This window comes from Oncorhynchus mykiss, chromosome 15, assembly GCF_013265735.2.
Source record: "Oncorhynchus mykiss isolate Arlee chromosome 15, USDA_OmykA_1.1, whole genome shotgun sequence".
In the NCBI taxonomy this organism is placed as follows: domain Eukaryota; kingdom Metazoa; phylum Chordata; class Actinopteri; order Salmoniformes; family Salmonidae; genus Oncorhynchus; species Oncorhynchus mykiss.
Genome location: NC_048579.1, coordinates 21408966 through 21427569, shown reverse-complemented (window position 1 = coordinate 21427569; position 18604 = coordinate 21408966). Strand labels below are relative to the sequence as shown.

The 18604-nt window shown below is 45.4% G+C and overlaps 1 protein-coding gene across 1 annotated transcript in view; it reads left to right on the top strand.

Annotated features, from left to right (window-relative positions):
* The window catches only part of kcnh2b (potassium voltage-gated channel, subfamily H (eag-related), member 2b), a 302512-nt gene that overhangs the window by 187161 nt on the left and 96747 nt on the right, over positions 1 to 18604 (top strand). Inside the window, exons 5-6 of the mRNA XM_021562708.2 lie at positions 155 to 637; positions 1541 to 1752. Coding sequence (XP_021418383.2) covers positions 155 to 637; positions 1541 to 1752 — 695 coding nt within the window. The remainder of the gene's footprint in view (positions 1 to 154; positions 638 to 1540; positions 1753 to 18604) is intronic.

Here is an 18604-nt window from a genome sequence, read left to right as displayed (position 1 = left end):
AGTTCAGTTTATTGCTCTCTGGTCTCTTCCTCCTTTCCTCTTTCCCTCTCACTCTCTTTCTCTCCCTGTCGGCCTTTTTATCACTCTTTTTTACTCTCTCGTTTTACGCCCCCTCCCACTCTTTCTCCCTCCCTCCCTCTTTCTCGCTCTGTAGGCCGGCCGCGTGGCTTCAAGCTCCGTCTGCCCTCACTTCGTTCCCTCAGCAACAGCAAAGCCTCTCTGGACGACCCAGAGACAGGGCGCCTCCCGGCCCCTGGCTACCCCAGCCACGAGTCCCTGGCTCTGGGAGAGCTGCTCTCCCTGCCCACATTACCTCCGGGGCACAAGAGCACCAGTAGCGCAGGCAGCAGGAGCAGGCCGGCCCTCCTGTGGCCCGAGGACCAGCGTGGCCTGCTGGGCTCAGAGCCTCCACCGTCCACCGCCCCCTCCTCGCTGCCCCCCGGCCAGTCGCCATCCCGCATCGCCCTCCAGACGCTCAACCCGGACGTCTCTCTGTCCAACTGCAGTCTGTCACACAGTCGCTCTCGCGAGAGCTTCTACAGCATGCGGCGGGCGTCGTCAGTGGATGACATCGAGGCCATGCGGCCGGCGTCAGACCGGAAATACAGCACAGCCCATCCCATCCACAGCAGCACAGGTAGGGGAGGAGGGGTGAGGGTAGGGGGGAATACTCCAAATGGCATTGCATCCAGAGAAAGCAAATGCACAACATCTCCTTTCCTGTATTTGAGCTGGATACCAAACACCCACAAACACACAGAGGTAAAGAGTGTGTGCAGTAGGAATTTGTATGTTGTCTTTTAGAAGCTGTGAAAAACACAAAAGGCACCTACATTCCCTGGTTGTGTTTAACCACGAAAATTTTAGCCTGTGCTGTGGCCAACTACTTCTAATGAACAAGAACAAGAAGTTGGCTAAAGCACAAATGGATCTTCGCCTCAGGCCAACCACTTACCTCTCAATGAGCTTTTAATGAGCTTTAATGCTAAATTGTACATTGTAATTAATGAGCTTTAATGCTAAATTGTAATTATTTCGCCTCTATGGCCTATTTATTGCCTACCTCCCTACTCTTCTACATTTGCACACACTGTACATGGATTTTTCTACTGTGTTATTGACTGTACGTTCGTTTATGTGTAACTCTGTGCTGTCATTTGTGTCACACTGCTTAGCTTTATCTTGGCCAGCTCGCAGTTGTAAATGAGAACTTGTTCTTAACTGGCCTACCTGGTTAAATAAAGGTGAAATTAAAATTAAATGTAAAAAATGAGGTCAATGCATGTTTTATGTGATATGTCAAAGTTACACGCGTATGATGTGGTTCTAATCACACCTGGGTTGAAATTCTATTTGAAATCATAAAAATAGTCGTGTGCCATATGGGCGAGCTTTGATGTTTTGGGACGATTATATTGTTTCCATTGCACCGGGCAAACTCTATCAAGCACAGCTAAAGTACTTGAAACAATTTCAAATAGTGTTTGAACCCCGGTGGTCCTAGTGGTCTGGACAGTCCTCTGACAGTGTGTTCTTTCAGGGGCGGTGAACAACAAGTCCAACATCCTCAACTCCACGTCGGACTCAGACCTCATGCGTTACCGCACCATCAGTAAAATCCCTCAGATCACCCTGAACTTCGTGGACTTCAGGGCGGACCCCCTGATCACGCTGCCTGCGGGGGACATGGACATCATAGCCCCCTGCAAGCTCATCGACCGCACACACCACGTCACCGATAAAGTCACCCAGGTACGAGGGCCGTCCATGTGTGTGTTCAGTGTGTGTAGTAAGCCAAGTGTGTGTGGGGGGGTGGTGCGTGAGGTAAGGTGTGCTTATGGACTGCTGGGGTTTTCTTCATTTCCTTTGTCTGGGTTTATACTGTGTGTGTTCGCTGAAGCCTGGCATGCATCACCCAGGTGGTAGCGTCTCATTGGTGGGGGATGGGGTGAGTTACCCCACAAAGCGCTGGTTTATAGACCTAGTGAAAACGCTTGGCAAATACAATACTAGTGGATTGGTGGTTGAGATCTTGGGTTCCTGCCCTGAGTGGAAACCTGGTGTGGAGGCTTGCTGTTGGCTATATTGGTGTCTTCAGTGATCCTTGTCTGCGGTGAGCCAGGGTGTGGCTAAGGCCTCAGCGCTAGCTAGCTTGATTGATTGAGAAGCGGATGGATGGCGCTCAGATTAAACAGTGACCGATTATTCTGTCGCTATGGCGTTCTCGTGTGCGTTGCAGAATAACATGTAATTGTGTTATAGAGACAGTCATTCACACGATGTGAAAGTGGGGACATGTTCCACAGTTTGACACCTCCTTTTTAATTTGCTTTGTTGCACAGAGATTGAATTGACTCATTAAGGGGCGTTGTAGTATGAAGTAGAGGGGAAATGGGATGGGTAAAGGACAAGCATAGACAGAACGATGGAGAGCTGAGCAAGGGAAGAGAGTGGCTTCGTGACCTTATCCAGAGAATCTAGTTAGTGCATTCATCTAAGTGAGACAACCACATGTCTCAGTCATGGTAGCTATCAGTAAATCAGCTAAGTCTGTGCTAGTAGGATCAGTTAAGGGCGAGTGTTAGTTAGTTGTTGTTGTTTTGGGGCGGTGAGGGGGGGCTGCTGTGGGATGGATCAAGATACTTCATGATACTTCTCTCTCGCGCTCTCTCTCTCTCTCTCTCTCTATATATATATCTCTCTCTCTCTCTCTCCCCCTCTCTCTCTCTCTCTCTCTCTCTATCCCCCTCTCTCTCTCTCTCTCTCTATATATATATATATCTCTCTCTCTCTCTCCCCCTCTCTCTCTCTCTCTCTCTATCCCCCTCTCTCTCTTGCTCACAGGTATGGGTACAATATGCAGGCACATCCACACCTAAACCGCAGGTGTGGGCGTGTGGTTACACAAACGCACACACGCGCACACGTGCACACATGCACACATGCGCACGCACACACGCATAACAGCAATTTCACAGAGCTGTTCACTGACACTATAAATACAACGACACAGACACACATAAAGATCTACAGTACACACACGCTGGTTAGTATACAATGTCATTATCAAAGTCAAGACAGAACATTGCCTTTTCCGGACAGCATGTAATGTTTTTCCAATAAGTGATTTAAAAAAAGATTTAGTTATGAGGCCATAGAGGCATAAGGCATAATAACTACTTTACCACCTATGACCTGCAGGTGGCAGCACCATCCAACACTCCTCTGGGCCCAGTTTTTCAAACGTTATTTATCTGGATTTCGCCGATCCGATAGGATTAAATGCATAGAAATAGAATGAATAGAATGGAGGAATCATTGCCTTGAATGGGACTCAGTTTGTTCAATCCCTCCCTGCTCATACACTCACTGAGAAATCATGATCACTGTTCCCGTCCTTCGTCCTCTCTCCTCCACAGAGATCTCCATCCCTCCATCCGTCCCTTCATCCCCGTTCGTTAACACACACACACACTCACACACACACACACACACACACACACACACACACACACACACACACACACACACACACACACACAGACACACACACACACACACACACATACACACACACACACACCCTCCTCCACCACCTAAAGAGATACAGATCACATGAAGCCATTAATTCAGAGAGAATATGCAAATGTGCTCTAGGAATATTTTATGTGTGTGTGGTGTATTAGCTACATGGTAGAAAGCAGGGCTTGAGTGTGCGGCTGACCTGTGTTTGAGACATAACCGGCTCTAATGAACGGGGGATGAAGGGACAGATGTAGGGATGGAGATCTCTGTGGAGGAGGGAGGACGAAGGACGGGAACAGTGATCATGATCTCTCAGTGAGTGTGTGAGCAGGGAGGCATTGGACTGATCACTCTTGTGTCCCAGGGACCAGGCTCATGCACCAACACACACACACTCCCAGTGACACTTCTATAGCTGCACTGCACTCATGGGTCACTGCCCACACACACACACACACACACACACACACACACACACACACACACACACACACACACACACACAGATACAGTTATTTTTATGCACACAAAACACACATGCGTAGTACACTGTGAACACACCTACCGTGATAGACACATACAGTACACACACATATACACACTCACACTCACTTGCACACATGTACACATGTGCACGCCCACCCACTTGCTTGCACACATCTCTATCCACATGCTCTTCACCACCCAACACATAGAGAGACCCTCCCATCCCAAGCAGCACTTCACCACCTAACCCACATGGAGGTTCCTAAGGAGGAATGGGGAGTCACACATCTTCAGTAAACGTCAACATGGCAGGAGCATGAACCTCAGACTGTAGAACCACCTACAAACTACACAACTAGTCATATGCAATCATGAGATTAAGCATTATTGTGAAATCCTTTCATGTATAGTACCACTCACCTTGTTAGAGTTGGCAGTTGGGAAAAGCATCTCTGTTTCCATGTACATTAATGTCTGATGTACAGAGATGCACGGAAGAGAGACTCTTGATCCAAGATCTTGGAACATCTTGTGGGTGTCCCTTTGACTTTCTAGCAGGAGACAGATTTCCAACAGCTCTTGTGTCTGTATTAAAGATACAGGAGCTGTTGACTCGGGGAGACAGCACAGGGCTAGGGAGCTAATGTCTTCAATTAGAAGTATAACACAGTGGATGCAGACTGGGGGACCATAATGTATTGTGCCTTTAACTTTAGGAACCAACTTAAAAGTTAGGCTCTCCAGAGGAGGCGAGTAGATATAAAATAGATACAGTGCCTTGCGAAAGTATTCGGCCCCCTTGAACTTTGCGACCTTTTGCCACATTTCAGGCTTCAAACATAAAGATATAAAACTGTATTTTTTTGTGAAGAATCAACAACAAGTGGGACACAATCATGAAGTGGAACGACATTTCTTGGATATTTCAAACTTTTTTAACAAATCAAAAACTGAAAGATTGGGCGTGCAAAATTATTCAGCCCCTTTACTTTCAGTGCAGCAAACTCTCTCCAGAAGTTCAGTGAGGATCTCTGAATGATCCAATGTTGACCTAAATGACTAATGATGATAAATACAATCCACCTGTGTGTAATCAAGTCTCCGTATAAATGCACCTGCACTGTGATAGTCTCAGAGGTCCGTTAAAAGCGCAGAGAGCATCATGAAGAACAAGGAACACACCAGGCAGGTCCGAGATACTGTTGTGAAGAAGTTTAAAGCCGGATTTGGATACAAAAAGATTTCCCAAGCTTTAAACATCCCAAGGAGCACTGTGCAAGCGATAATATTGAAATGGAAGGAGTATCAGACCACTGCAAATCTACCAAGACCTGGCCGTCCCTCTAAACGTTCAGCTCATACAAGGAGAAGACTGATCAGAGATGCAGCCAAGAGGCCCATGATCACTCTGGATGAACTACAGAGATCTACAGCTGAGGTGGGAGACTCTGTCCATAGGACAACAATCAGTCGTATATTGCACAAATCTGGCCTTTATGGAAGAGTGGCAAGAAGAAAGCCATTTCTTAAAGATATCCATAAAATGTGTCGTTTAAAGTTTGCCACAAGCCACCTGGGAGACACACCAAACATGTGGAAGAAGGTGCTCTGGTCAGATGAAACCAACATTTAACTTTTTGGCAACAATGCAAAACGTTATGTTTGGTGTAAAAGCAACACTGCTCATCACCATGAACACACCATCCCCACTGTCAAACATGGTGGTGGCAGCATCATGGTTTGGGCCTGCTTTTCTTCAGCAGGGACAGGGAAGATTGTTAAAATTGATGGGAAGATGGATGGAGCCAAATACAGGACCATTCTGGAAGAAAACCTGATGGAGTCTGCAAAAGACCTGAGACTGGGACGGAGATTTGTCTTCCAACAAGACAATGATCCAAAACATAAAGCAAAATCTACAATGGAATGGTTCAAAAAGAAACATATCCAAGTGTTAGAATGGCCAAGTCAAAGTCCAGACCTGAATCCAATCGAGAATCTGTGGAAAGAACTGAAAACTGCTGTTCACAAATGCTCTCCATCCAACCTCACTGAGCTCGAGCTGTTTTGCAAGGAGGAATGGGAAAAAATGTCAGTCTCTCGATGTGCAAAACTGATAGAGACATACCCCAAGCGACTTACAGCTGTAATCGCAGCAAAAGGTGGCGCTACAAAGTATTAACTTAAGGGGGCTGAATAATTTTGCACGCCCAATTTTTCAGTTTTTGATTTGTTAAAAAAGTTTGAAATATCCAATAAATGTCGTTCCACTTCATGATTGTGTCCCACTTGTTGTTGATTCTTCACAAAAAAATACAGTTTTATATCTTTATGTTTGAAGCCTGAAATGTGGCAAAAGGTCGCAAAGTTCAAGGGGGCCGAATACTTTCGCAAGGTACTGTAATTGCATTACATTTATTTGAATAAAAATAGATATACTGTGTATGTACAGTACCAGTCAAAGGTTTGGACACACCTACTCATTCAAGGGTTTGTATTTATTTCTACAATTTTCTACATGGTAGAATAATAGTGAAGACATCAAAACTATGAAATAACACACATGGAATCATGTAGTAACCAAACATTTTTTAAGCAAATCAAAATACATTTTATATTTGAGATTCTTCAAAGTAGCCACCCTTTGTCCTGATGACAGCTTTGCAGACTCTTGGCATTCTCTCAACCAGCTTCATGAGGTAGTCACCTGGAATGTATTTCAATTAACTGGTGTGCCTTGTTAAAAGTTCATTTGTGGAATTTCTTCCCTTCTTAATGCATTTGAGCCAATCAGTTGTGACATGGTACAGGTGGTATACAGAAGATAGCTCATATTATGGCAAGAACAGCTCAAATAAGCAAAGAGAATCATTACTTTAAGACATGAAGGTCAGTCAATCCAGAAAATTTCAAGAACTTTGAAACTTTCTTCAAGTGCAGTCTCAAAAACCATCAAGTGTAATGATGAAACTGTCTCTCATGAGGATGGCCACAGGAAAGGAAGACGCAGAGTTACCTCTGCTGCAGAGGATACGTTCATTAGAGTTAACTGCACCTCAGATTGCAGCCCAAATAAATGCTTCACGGAGTTCAAGTATCAGACACATCTCAATATCAACTGTTCAGAGGAGACTATGTGAATTAGGCCTTCATGGTCGAATTGCTGCAAAGAAACCACTGTAAACACACCAATAAGAAGAAGAGACTTGCTTGGGCCAAGAAACACAAGCAATGGACATTAGACAGGTGAAAATCTGTCCTCTGGTCTGATGAGTCCAAATGTGAGATTTTTGGTTCCAACCGCCGTGTCTTTGTGAGACGCAGAGTAGGTAAACTGCTGATCTCTGTGTGGTTCCCACCGTGAAGCATGGAGGAGGAGGTGTGATGATGTGGGGGTTCTTTGCTGGTGACACTGTCAGTGATTTATTTAGAATTCAAGGCACACTTTACCAGCATGGCTACCACAGCATTCTGCAGTGATATGCCATCCCATCTGGTTTGCGCTTAGTGGCACTATCATTTGTTTTTCAACAGGACAATGACCCATAACACACCTCCAGGCTGTGTAAGGGCTATTTGACCAAGAATGAGAGTGATGGAGTGCTGCATCAGAAGACCTGACCTCAACCCAATTGAGATGGTTTGGGGTAAGTTGGACTGCAGAGTGAAGGACAAGCAGCCAACAAGTGCTCAGCATATGTGGGAACTCATTCAAGACTGTTGGAAAAGCATTCCTCATATGAAGCTGGTTGTGCAAAGCTATCATCAAGGAAAAATGGTGGTTACTTTGAAGAATCTCAAATAAAACATTTATTTTGATTTGATTAACACTTTGTTGGTTACTACTTGATTCATAATGTCGTTCATTATTTCTTTGTTTTGATGTCTTCACTATTATTCTACAATGTAGAAAATAGTAAAACATTTAAGAAAAACCCTTGAATGTGTCCAATCTTTTGACTGGTACTGTATAAATACAGACATAAAAAAGTGTATATATGTATATGTATATAATTTATTTATGTACTTTTATTAAATAAAGTAAAAATGAATTCCATCAAATGAACTGTATTATAAAGTGAAATGTGAACTAATGAAGAGTAGAAAGTATGGCTGAAAATATGTTTTTTATATTTCCATACATCATAGTATACTGCATCCTGGCTTGTAGCTTCCTGAATATGCGTATGACAACACTATGTACAACACTATGATAACATATTAATGATGCCTCGTTGGATATGTTTCAGATTTCACGTTTAACGTTTTATTCGTCACTTGCACAGGATACAACAGGTGTAAAACAGTACAGTAGAATTCTTACCTTTGAGAGCTCTTTCCCAACAATGCAGTGATAATGATAATAATACCATAACAATAATATCATAATAATGATAATGTAGATGATAAGAAAACCTTTTTTAAATGATTTAGTATACGTACACAGGTCATTGCCAGTACAACACTGCTTAATCTACAATGTCATTATCAAAGTCTAGGCCAAACATTGGATTTTCCAACCAGTTGTAAAGTGATTTATTTTTAAAAAGAAGAGTTTATTATTAGGCCATAGAGTGTTTTATGGCTCCTAACAGAAGGCAGAATAACTACTTTATCACCTATGTTGCAGTTGGCAATTATTGAGCAACATTGCAGAATTTAATGTAAACATCAACTTTAATAGATTCATGTTGTGTATATATATAGATATATGGAATTGAGATATATATATATATATATTTTTTTTTTTTTTAAATATATATTATAATATAGTCATTTGGTCACACAGCAAATACTTTTGGTGGCTCTGCAAATCTCATATAGAGAATAACGTAGTTTGACAGGTGCTTGTGTAACGACTTTTTAGTTGTTTTTATTCGTTTTATTTCTTTGCTTTTCATTAGGCAGCGTTCAGCATTGTTCAACTCCAATTTCTGCTTCTCTACTTTCTAACTGAATTCAAATCTATGCCATGGTTGTGTCCCCACATTTCCTGTTATATTTGACGTGAGCAGAGCAGATGGCTCCAAAATGTATTGTAACGTTAGTGTCTAGGATGTAGAAATTGCTCGGCTCAAATGAATGTCTTGCATTTATTTGCATACGTTGGATGAGTATGCACGAGCTCTTTAAATAGTGTATGCCAGCAGCTGACTTTTACTATTATGCCAAGGTTGTATTTATGAAATGCATGGAGTCACAAATTGGGATGCACTCTCCCATTAGTTATGAGCTATGTAATCGATTTTCAAAATGGACTCCGTGTGTGTTTTTCATGATATGCAGTTTCACTCAGTTGAAAACCGCTGCTTTTCCAAGGTCTCCACTTCACACACACACACACACACACACACACACACACACACACACACACACACACACACACACACACACACACACACACACACACACACACACACACAGCTTCTATCTCAAGGCCATCAGACTGTTAAATAGCCATCACTAACACAGAGAGGCTGCTGCCTACATACAGACTTTAAATCATTGGAACACTAGTCACTTTAATAATGCCACTTTAATGATGTTTACATAACTTTCATTAGTCATCTCATATATATATATATATATATATATATATATAATGTATTCTATAATATTTTACTGTTTCTTATCTATGCCGCTCTGACATTGCTCGTCCATGTACTAATATATTCTTAATTCCATTCCTTTACTTAGATTTGTGTGTATTGGGTATATGTTGTGAAATTGTTAGATATTACTTGTTAGATATTACTTGTTAGATATTACTTGTTAGATATCACTGCAATGTCGGAACTAGAAGCACAAGCTTTTGGCAATACCCGCAATAACATCTGCTAAACATATGTATGTGACCAATAATATTGGATTTGATACACACACACACACACACGCACACACACACACACACACACACACACACACACACACACACACACACACACACACACACACACACACACACACACACACACACACACAGGAAAGCCATAGAATCATTCTTTCGATATAATCATTCTCTCTCAAGCATCTGATCTATATCGCTGCAATCTCTATCTCCCTCCAAACACGCTATTAATTGATATTAGCCGGTGTGCTGGACAGCTGTGTGTCCAGATAGGGGGGTTAGGGTTCAAAACGTACTCTGACCCTCAAAGTCCGTTGAAGTTGCCTCATTAATTGGAACTAGTTTTAACTGGTTCTCCTAACGTTATTCAATTCTTCACTGAGCTCACCGTTTTACAGTACTCTGTTGAGAGCGAGCAAAACATTGTCAGCCTGTTAATTCGAGTTGACTGTGTGAATATTACTCTCAGGGTGTTCTGGCTGAGACCACAGATGCTGTTGTCTTTAAAGCTCAGTCAGGCAGAAGAGATGAACACTGATTGGAACACTGAAGAAGACCGCGATCTAACAATAGAACAGGGCTTCGTTCTGGTTGCCAGGTCTTAGTTTGGGTTGCCAGGTCTGGTTGAATGGAAAGGTAGTGCCAATGTATCAATGTAGACATTTCTTCATGTAATAATACACGTGTAGGAACTTAATGCTTTCAAATAACTTTTTGCTTAGTGCCGGAATTTAGACTGTACAAGGCTGTAGAATGAGCTCAACCCTGAAGACCAATAGTCTAAGTATGTTTCTTTATCTCACCTGCCTCATAACCTTTGGCCTTTTCTGTCTAGAATGTCCGTTTAAGACCGCAGTTTATATTACAAGGCACTTCTAAGTGTTCATATTACAAGGCATTTCTAAGTGTTCATATTACAAGGCACTTCTAAGTGTTCATATTACAAGGCACTTCTAAGTGTTCATATTACAAGGCACTTCTAAGTGTTCATATTACAAGGCACTTCTAAGTGTTCATATTACAAGGCACTTCTAAGTGTTCATATTACAAGGCACTTCTAAGTGTTCATATTACAAGGCACTTCTAAGTGTTCATATTACAAGGCACTTCTAAGTGTTCATATTACAAGGCACTTCTAAGTGTTCATATTACAAGGCACTTCTAAGTGTTCATATTACAAGGCACTTCTAAGTGTTCATATTACAAGGCACTTCTAAGTGTTCATATTACAAGGCACTTCTAAGTGTTCATATTACAAGGCACTTCTAAGTGTTCATATTACAAGGCATTTCTAAGTGTTCATATTACAAGGCACTTCTAAGTGTTCATATTACAAGGCACTTCTAAGTGTTCATATTACAAGGCATTTTATGGTTGTTATGGGTATTTCACCTACACTGTGATAAGACGGTATCAGCTTTTGTCTCAGGTATCTCTTAAACCTTAGCCTTTGTGTCCAAACCTCCTCAGTTACCGCCACACTTGATATTACAAGGCACCTTTATGCGTACTGTTCATATGAAAAGGCCCTTTATGTGTATTGTTGATATTACGCTTTATCCTTGTTGCAGTGATATGATCTGTACGGACTTAAGACCTGGGTCTAGTCCCCTTGCTCCTACCTGTCAACCGAAAGCCATGGCCTTTGCCACCAATCTGCTTCCGCCCCTCTCTTTCTCTCTATCTCCGGAGTTGGGTCCGCAGCGGGCTCTGTGCCCGTCCCAGCCCTGCCTTGCTCATTAGTTTGTTCCGGCGGCGTTGGCTAAGAGGCTGTCTGGCTGATATACGCCTAGGCAAGGGAGCTTCTCGCCTGGCTGATGGGAAGAGGGAGGAGAGGGAAGGGGAGGGGCGATAGGAGGGCCAGTGCTTACTTCCAGGGCTACTCGGGGAGGCGGGCACTTTGACGTCCTCTCCTGGAAAACGGCAGCGCAAAGCTGCACAGGAAGAGGGGCGACAGGGTGATAGGTTGAGGGAGACAAAGGGTGAGAGAGGGATATGGAATGAAATGAAGTGAACGGAACGGAAGGAGCGAGAGAAGGATTGTGTAGTTAAAGGAGAACAAGGGTATGCAGGAGAGAGAGAGAGGTGTGGTAGAAAAAGAGAAAGAAAAGTAAAGTCCTCAACCCACACCTCTCCCATGTCCTTCCCCTCTATGTTTGCCTCTCCTCCCTCACCCCCCTCTCTCTCTATCTCTCTCCCTCTCCTCCCTCACCCCCCTCTCTCTCTATCTCTCTCCCTCTCCTCCCTCACCCCCCTCTCTCTCTATCTCCCTCCCTCCCTCGCTCCCTCCCTCCCACTTTCTCTATCCCATCCACCTCTCTTTATCCCTCCACCTCTCCCTCTCATCCCTAGACCTCCCTCCCTCACCCCCTCTCTCTATCACCCTCCCTCCCTCCCTCTCTCTTTCTCTATCCCACCTCCCTCCCTCCCTCCCTCCCTCCCTCCCTCCCTCCCTCCCTCCCTCCCTCCCTCCCTCCCTCCCTATCCCATCCACCTCTCTTTATCCCTCCACCTCTCCCTCCCTCCCTCTCTATCCCATTCACCTCTCTTTATCCCTCCACCTCTCCCTCTCTCCCTCTCTATCCCATCCACCTCTCTTTATCCCTCCACCTCTCCCTCCCTCCCTCTCTATCCCATCCACTTCTCTTTATCCCTCCACCTCTCCCTCCCTCCCTCTCTATCCCATCCAACTCTCTTTATCCCTCCACCTCTCCCTCTCATCCCTAGACCTCCCTCCCTCCCTCCCTCCCTCCCTCCCTCCCTCCCTCCCTCCCTCCCTCCCTCCCTCCCTCCCTCTCTATCCCATCCACCTCTCTTTATCCCTCCACCTCTCCCTCCCTCTCTCTCTATCCCATCCAACTCTCTTTATCCCTCCACCTCTCCCTCTCATCCCTAGACCTCCCTCCATCCCTCCCTCTCTCTGCTGGTGACCCATTAATCACCATAGATCCCTGCTGGGCCATGCGCCTCGCCGCCCTATCTCATCACGGAAAGGTAATTGAATCTGGGAGAAATCTGGCTCTGAGAATAAGCATCATTGATTGGCAGGTAATTGACCCTCTTTATTTATGATCAGGTGTGGATGGGAGGGATGGGGGAAGTGTTAGTCCAAGATGATCTAGTTCAATATGACAGGACGGTAAACTTGTTTGACCCAGACTGTAGCTTAAAGAGTAGTTAAACCCGTGGACTGTCTCTAGGTAGAGAAGGAAAGAATGGTAGGTGTTAATGTCTGCTGCAACTGTCTAGCAATGCAAGCTGCCCACGGTTCAACTGGTAGTGCATCCAATTGTCTTGCCATCCACAATGATTCCTGACAACCCCCAACTGGGAAATGGTTAGTTCCAAGTTTGGCACTGAAGCAGCCAGCGACACAGCGAGAGGCCAATCCATCAAAGGTGAGAGGGGGGCGTGGGGAGCGGACAGACTTATCTTGGGAGGTAGTGGAGGGAGCTGGGCCACAGTGTGGTACTCCATCTCTGACAGAGAGAACCAGGTATCACTGTAGATCACTACACTGATCGCCTTTACCTGGCCTTGTCCCCTTGTCCCCTGGCCTTGTCCCCTGACAAGAGGAATACCTATGTGAGAATGCTGTTCATCGACTACAGCTCGGCATTTAACACCATAGTGCCCTCCAAGCTCGTCATCAAGCTCGAGACCCTGGGTCTCGCCCCGCCCTGTGCAACTGGGTACTGGACTTCCTGACGGGCCGCCCCCAGGTGGTGAGGGTAGGCAACAACATTTCCACCCCGCTGATCCTCAACACTGGGGCCCCACAAGGGTGCGTTCTGAGCCCTCTCCTGTACTCCCTGTTCACCCACGACTGCGTGGCCACGCACGCCTCCAACTCAATCATCAAGTTTGCGGACGACACAACAGTGGTAGGCTTGATTACCAACAACGACGAGACGGCCTACAGGGAGGAGGTGAGGGCCCTCGGAGTGTGGTGTCAGGAAAATAACCTCACACTCAACGTCAAGAAAACTAAGGAGATGATTGTGGACTTCAGGAAACAGCAGAGGGAACACCCCCCTATCCACATCGATGGAACAGTAGAACAGAGGTAGTAAGTTTTAAGTTCCTCGGCGTACACATCACAGACAAACTGAATTGGTCCACCCACACAGACAGCATCGTGAAGAAGGCGCAGCAGCGCCTCTTCAACCTCAGGAGGCTGAAGAAATTCGTCTTGTCACCAAAAGCACTCACAAACTTCTACAGATACACAATCGAGAGCATCCTGTCGGGCTGTATCACCACCTGGTACGGCAACTGCGCCGCCCACAACCGTAAGGCTCTCCAGAGGGTAGTGAGGTCTGCACAACGCAAACTACCTGCCCTCCAGGACACCTACACCACCCGATGTCACAGTAAGGCCATAAAGATCATCAAGGACAACAACCACCCGAGCCACTGCCTGTTCACCCCGCTATCATCCAGAAGGCGAGGTCAGTACAGGTGCATCAAAGCAGGGACCGAGAGACTGAAAAACAGCTTCTATCTCAAGGCCATCAGACTGTTAAACAGCCACCACTAACATTGAGTGGCTGCTGCCAACACACTGACTCAACTCCAGCCACATTAATAATGGGAATTGATGGGAAATGATGTAAAATATATCACTAGCCACATTAAACAATGCTACCTAATATAATGTTTACATACCCTACATTATTCATCTCATATGTATATGTATATACTGTACTCTATATCATCTACTGCATCTTTATGTAATACATGTATCACTAGCCACTTTAACTATGCCACTTTGTTTACATACTCATCTCATATGTATATACTGCACTCAATACCATCTACTGTATCTTGCCAATGGCGCTCTGTACCATCACTCATTCATATATCTTTATGTACATATTCTTTATCCCCTTACACTTGTGTCTATAAGGTAGGAGTTTTGGAATTGTTAGCTAGATTACTTGTTGGTTATTACTGCATTGTCGGAACTAGAAGCACAAGCATTTCGCTACACTCGCATTAACATCTGCTAACCATGTGTATGTGACAAATAAAATTTGATTTGATTTGATTAGATTTTTGACTGACTTGACCTGGTCTTGTCCCCTGACTGACTTGACCTGGTCTTGTCCCCTGACTGACTTGACCTGGTCTTGTCCCCTGACTGACTTGACCTGGTCTTGTCCCCTGACTGCCTTTACCTGGCCTTGTCCCCTGACTGCCTTTACCTGGCCTGGTCCCCTGACTGCCTTTACCTGGCCTTGTCCCCTGACTGACTTTACCTGGCCTTGTTCCCTGTCTGCCTTTACCTGGCCTGGTTCCCTGTCTGCCTTTACCTGGCCTGGTCCCCTGACTGCCTTTACCTGGCCTTGTCCCCTGACTGACTTTACCTGGCCTTGTTCCCTGTCTGACTTTACCTGGCCTTGTCCCCTGACTGACTTTACCTGGCCTTGTCCCCTCCCCTGTCTGACTTTACCTGGCCTTGTCCCCTGACTGACTTTACCTTGCCTTGTCCCCTGAATGACTTTACCTGGCCTTGTCCCCTGACTGCCTTTACCTTGCCTTGTCCCCTGAATGACTTTACCTGGCCTTGTCCCCTGACTGCCTTTACCTTGCCTTATCCCCTGACTGACTTTACCTGGCTGCCTGTACCTGGCCTTGTCCCCTGGCTGCCTTTACCTGGCCTTGTCCCCTGACTGCCTTTACCTGGCCTTGCCCCCTGACTGCCTGGACCTGGCCTTGTCCCCTGACTGCCTTTACTTGGCCTTGCCCCCTGACTGCCTTTACCTGGCCTGGTCCCCTGACTGCCTTTACTTGGCCTTTTCCCCTGACTGACATTACCTGGTCTTGTCCCCTGACTGACTTGACCTGGCCTGGTCCCCTGACTGCCTTTACCTGGCCTTGTCCCCTGACTGACTTGACCTGGTCTTGTCCCCTGACTGACTTTACCTGGCCTTGTCCTCTGACTGCCTTTACCCTGCCTTGTCCCCTGACTGACTTTACCTGGCCTTGTCCCTGGCTGCCTTTACCTGGCCTTGTCCCCTGACTGACTTTACCTGGCCTTGTCCCCTGACTGACTTTACCTGGCTGCCTTTACCTGGCCTTGTCCCCTGACTGCCTTGACCTGGCCTTGTCCCCTGACTGCCTTTACCTGGCCTTGTCCCCTGACTGCCTTTACCTGGCCTTGTCCCCTGACTGCCTTGACCTGGCCTGGTCCCCTGACTGCCTTTACCTGGCCTTGTCCCCTGACTGCCTTGACCTGCCCTGGTCCCCTGACTGCCTTTACTTGGCCTTGTCCCCTGACTGACATTACCTGGTCTTGTCCCCTGACTGACATTACCTGGCCTGGTCCCCTGACTGCCTTTACCTGGCCTTGTCTCCGATATACACTCAGTCTGTAGGTGAATATACTGTACACTCCACTTTTATCAGGTTGCGTGCACACACACACACACACACACACACACACACACACACACACACACACACACACACACACACACACACACTCTTTTTGTATTAAATTCCCATTCACACCAAACCCTCTGTCTCAATCATTCCAAAGGTTAAGTCTGCTTTTGTGAATAGCACGTCCATCGTTACCCTACAGTACTGTACACCCAGGCAGCTCCCTTCCTCACAAAGACCCACAGACACAGAATCCCTCCTGGGGCCCCTGGAAACCACACGAGGGCCCCGGAGAAGAGCCTCTGTCTGCTGTGAGGGCATCTGAGGGGCTACCTGGGGGAATAGACTGCCAAGGCTGCCATTTAAAACACAGTCATTATCCCTAACCCCATAGACGACTCTGGGCCTGCTGGAAATAAAACTGTAAATATCAACAGAGCCCCACTGTGCCTCAAGACTCACACTAAACTAGAAGAGACTGGAGCAGTGTGTACTGTAGGGTACCTAGTGATGAGTTCTCCTGTCCTATACTCGAAAAAAGGGTTCGAAAAGGCTTTTTCGGCTGCCCCCATTGGAGAACCCTTTTAAGTTCCACATAGAACCCTCTGTGGAAAGGGTACTGTAACTCAACTCTTTTATCAGGGTCCTCCTATGAGGACAGCCGAAGAACCCTTTTAGGTTATAGATAGCACCTTTATTTCTAAGAGTCTACTGTAACACATCACACAAACAGATGGAGCTGGGTTGCAAGCAAACCATTTTTTATAATACTTTTGCAGAGTAGACAGTATAGTTTTTTATGAAGTGGATATTGTTTTTGTTTTCGAGTGTCTTCTTAAAAGTAAAATTCACACACAAGACTCTCTTCTTTGTTTGCCGTTGCTGGTTACCTTATAGCATTCACTCAGTGCATGGACTCTCTGTTGAGTCCAGCTCACTTCCTGTGTGTGTTCTGATCGTCCTACTTCCTTGCAGAGAACACCTTCTAGCCGGACAGAGACATCAGTGAAGGTTGTGATTTGTTCCAGTGAAGGTGTATGTGCACGCTGGTACTTTCTCTCTAGTTGTAGTGTGTGTACAGTGCACTGTATTGGTGGTCCTAGAAGTCTGCCTTTTTCGTCTCTTCAAAATGTAGTGTCTCTGTTGCATTGTGTCAAGGGCCACAGTGGCGGTAGCTGCCAGGTAGACTGTGACCAATGTGCTGGAGATGACAGGAGAGATGGTGACACACACATACGCACGGTGTTAAGAAATCGCTGCTCCTCGTGCCCCGGCCCACCGCACACGTCCCCCTCTGTCCTGCTGTCTGTATGTTCTCACTGTCACCTAGCATGGTGTGAAGTCATCCCTGTAGAAAAGCCTAGGGCTTCACTTCACCTAAGAGGAAGGTTAGTGGAGAGAGCTTACAAACTGACCTCCACTGACGTACCAGGGCATAGAGAAGCAGGGGGATGCCGGTGCTGGACTGCACCACACATACGGTTCAGTGGAGAACACCTTTTAGTGACTGGGAGATACAGCACCAGACCTGTGTTTCGCCAGATATGAGGCGGGAAAGGTTCCCAAAACATGTTACCGATTGGCTCAACTTTAGGAAGTTTAACGTGATTTAATTCCAAGAACAAATGTTCCATCCTTCCAGTAAGACACAAAGGGAGAGTTCATCAACAGGCCATTTCTCTAGCGTAATCACAGGGAATTGACGTTGTGCCCAATAGGATTATGCGATTACAGTTGTTGCTAAGTCATAAATCATTTGACTCTATGTTCCCTGAAGACCAATCAACACCTTGATGAATATTAATAATACATGTTCACTTCAATGTACTAGGAGGAACCAATGCATGGTTCAATTTGTTTTCCTGTTTCTTGTTTCCTTGCTGAAAATTGATGTTCCCCCACAAGCTTCCTTAACACACGATTGCTCACAACACCTGAGAGAGCACACGGTGTCATATTGGATCTGCTACTGGAGGGTTACACCACGTGTCTTCGCAATATAAAATGGATACATAAAAACAAAATGTGTGCTGAATTCTAAAGAGATATTCTGTTCTGCTGGCTTATAAGTGGGACCCAGCTCCCTTTCTTAGACTTTCCATTGGGAAATACTGCTCTAATTGTGCCTTCATGCTGTAGCTCTGAGAATTAGACATTTTTTTAAGAACTATGTTTTTAACCATTTTTAGGGTGAAACTTTTAATGACCCCAGAATATAATACATGGACTAATTTTAGGCATATGACAGGAAATCCCATTAGAGCCCCAGTGTCATGAAACAGCGTTTTAAACTCAGAGTTAAGGATGAGCGTTAGGACAGGTTCCTCCCTCTCATGGTGTTGTCATAGACCCAGTTTG